We start from the raw sequence: 3,070 nt of genomic DNA, 5'->3' as shown, positions 1-3,070 counted from the left end.
ATCCCCAGTCCCTTGATACAAAGTAACAAGCCAACTCAATGACCTTTAGAACTTGTGTTTCAGCGTTTGGATTAAGGAGGGCCTTACATCTGTGTGTTTCTGTTAGGGTGTGTTTCAAAATTAGATAGCGAAGATAGGCACGCTATTTTCATGTGTGTACATCCTGACCTGTGTTGTCTCGTGACATATTGAGACCCACACATGCTTGGTGGTCTTTGTGTGGGTGGAAAGGAAGTGAGCTTGTCACAAGTGAAATAAGCCCAAGCAGTAGTAGCAGCAGTGTAAGATAAACTGTGAGAAGTCATGGTCATGAACACATCAGGTAGAATGGATAGACTACCATACATCCATCTGCTGATATGTTGCTGTTTTACCTTTGTCTGCATCTCTGGAAAAGGTAATGGTAAGCCTTAACACTCTTTATCTTGTGATCTGACATTCAATAGTTGGAAGACTATAAATATATAATATAAATCAACTTACATAGGTACTTCACTAAGTACAGTTTTGAAAAACGTGTCTTTTACATTTGATGCAGCTTTATATTTCATCTACATTGTACTTGACTACATTTATTTGACATATGTAGTTACAACAAAGTGTGCAGGTCTACATTAGACTAGAGAAAAGTTACTCTTTAGATTACAGCATGTGAATAAGTATTGTATAAATTGTGTTTAGTTTATTATAGGATCCCCATAAGCTGTCCCCTAAAGCACCTGCTAGTTTTACTCCTTAAGTAAGTGAGGATTAACACAGGTTAGAAAGGAGGAGGGCACAGACTTTTTGTTTTAAAGTTACTTCAAATATATGGCAGGACCAAAATAATGTGGAAGCAGTGATGATTTTTTTACAAGTTTTAATATATTTTCAAAAAGGTTTCTTGCACAAAAGATGGCTTTTAAATATAATTGTTATTGTTTTTTTAAAATGTTTTATCTAATGTAAAACTGAAATACAAGACTAAAACTGAGTTTTGGATGATATCAGATATTTTTTGTGTATTTTTGTAGACATCTCTTCATGTGCAGTGATGGTCCGAAGCGGCGCGACATATAAAACTGTCCCACAACACAATGTGACGGTCAGCTGTCCCGTCAAACACTGTGGAGAACCAATCAAAGTCACCTGGTGTAAACTGGACACAGCAATCAAATGGGATCAGATTAAATACAAAGAGAATATAGAAATAACACAGACTGACACTAAGGATGGACTCATCTCATATCTGACCTTTACACGGATTACCTCTCAGGACGACGGCCTGTACAGATGTTCTGTAAAAGGATACAAGTCTGAGCAGATCAGTCACAGCATCAACGTCTCAGTGTCAGGTAGGCAGTTTTGCTCAATTAGTGCCAAAATAGATGTATAATAATCAATAATAAATGTAATATAATTTATATTCATATACAGATTCAAACACGGACATACATGTACATGACTTGGACTATAGCGCAGGTAAGAACTTTGTATTATTTCTTAAGTTATACAAATACTTTTGAATGGAAAAAGACTAAAACTACTGATCTGTTTCTTTTTCTGTAGATGAGCTACCAAGCTCTGCTTCTGCTGCTGTTGCCGATGCCGGTGAGGATGTGTCATGGCTGCCCTACTTCTACATCTGTGTTGGCATAGCTCTTCTGGTTTTCACGCTGATAGTGTTAACCATGCTGGATTCTTATGGCTGGAAACGTAATAACATTCCCAATTTGAATTACAGTGAAACAAATGTTCTAGATCTTTCCAAATAACCATGGAACATTTGTTTTATGTCTTCTCTACAGGAATAATGACCTTCCACCACACAAAGGGAACGGCATTGCAGGTAATACATGTGAAGTAAACTAAATGATTTCTTGCAGCTTATTTGAGACTATTGTTCTTGCAGGATTTCTGTTGCTGCTTGCTTCTTTGGATACAAGTGTCAGCTAATTGTAATGTAATTAATCGTTTCTGGAAATACATTTACATCCATTCTTGCTGAAAGTTCTATAAGAAGTTTGATAGCACTCTCGTCTGTGACGTTGTTATTGGACATCTTACTTTAACCAAATTTCCCAAAATGTCTAACAAATCCTTCAACCCAGATGGTCAAGAGTCAAAATGGTGTCAAGCAAGAGCATTTTCCGGGCTTATCTAATCTTAAATCTGGTGTTTTGGTGTCATAGGAAAGGTCCAGTCAGATGATACCCAACCTCCCCAGTGCGAGTGCTCCTTCCACTTTTTACTTACATGACATCAACTACTCTCCTGCGGAAAGACCACCATCACACCCCCACCCATCACACCCTCCCCTGAGGACCAATGGGGAGCAGCCTGCTGCGGCAAACACAGCGGCTGAAGGTCAAGTGTCAGACCACGCAGTGTATGCAGCCGTCACACACAGGTCTCAGATACCTGCCGGAGAACAGGATGCTGTGACGAAAAAGAACGCAGAGTATGCTGCCATCAATGTTTCCTGAACATTTTGGATTTGTCATAGCATGGCATGCAGAGGGAAACATGGATGGAACATTTTACAGTTATGTGTTGGTGTCATGGAACAGCAATCAACCTCATCGCAGAAGAGGTTAACAGAGGAGGCTTGTGGTCCCGCAGATGCACAGCACACTCACTCACACTCAGAGCACACTCACGTTAAATGAACAGCGCGAAACCACAGGCAGCATTGTTTTTTTTTTACACCCTCAGGTTTGTTCCAGGCAAGGCTGCTTTCTTGTCATTTTTCTTCAGATGTTTTCCCCTAAAGTCATTGTATTTCCGTGACTTATAGGGCTTTTTCTACTCAATGACCCTTTGTTGGCCAACGCTTTGGTAGTTTGTATAAAAAAAGCCATAGTGGCAAAGATGTGTTATTTTTGTCTGATTTGGAATGAAGACCGAAGTTTGGGAGGTTTCTACATCTTGTAAAAACAAATTACAAAACAATCATTAGGTGATCTGTGACTGTGAAACCCTTTGTTTGAGTCATGAATGTGGAGTTGTTTTTTATCTACTTTTGAATTATTGAGGTGACAATGTATAAATGTTTGGCTAGATGATTATAACTTTTTTATTGTCTACCTGG

The 3,070-nt window shown here is 38.9% G+C and overlaps 1 protein-coding gene across 2 annotated transcripts; it reads left to right on the top strand.

Annotated features, from left to right (window-relative positions):
• The first annotated feature begins 280 nt into the window (after window positions 1–280).
• si:ch211-214p13.8 lies at window positions 281–2,855 on the top strand. Of its 2 annotated transcripts, none has more exons than XM_034128704.1 (6): window positions 281–397; window positions 1,014–1,334; window positions 1,417–1,461; window positions 1,549–1,695; window positions 1,788–1,828; window positions 2,172–2,855. In XM_034128704.1, exons 1-6 carry the CDS (start codon window positions 304–306, stop codon window positions 2,463–2,465), a joined length of 942 nt encoding a protein of 313 aa, XP_033984595.1. In that variant the 5' UTR covers window positions 281–303; the 3' UTR covers window positions 2,466–2,855. The 2 variants fall into 2 exon arrangements, with proteins under 2 accessions (XP_033984595.1, XP_033984594.1); XM_034128703.1 differs by having other exon boundaries at window positions 281–403.
• Window positions 2,856–3,070: the final 215 nt, after the last annotated feature.

Source organism: Trematomus bernacchii, unplaced genomic scaffold (assembly GCF_902827165.1).
Source record: "Trematomus bernacchii unplaced genomic scaffold, fTreBer1.1, whole genome shotgun sequence".
Lineage (NCBI taxonomy): Eukaryota > Metazoa > Chordata > Actinopteri > Perciformes > Nototheniidae > Trematomus > Trematomus bernacchii.
The sequence above is the reverse complement of the archived record's forward strand: the minus strand, read 5'-3'. Positions and strand labels throughout refer to the sequence as shown.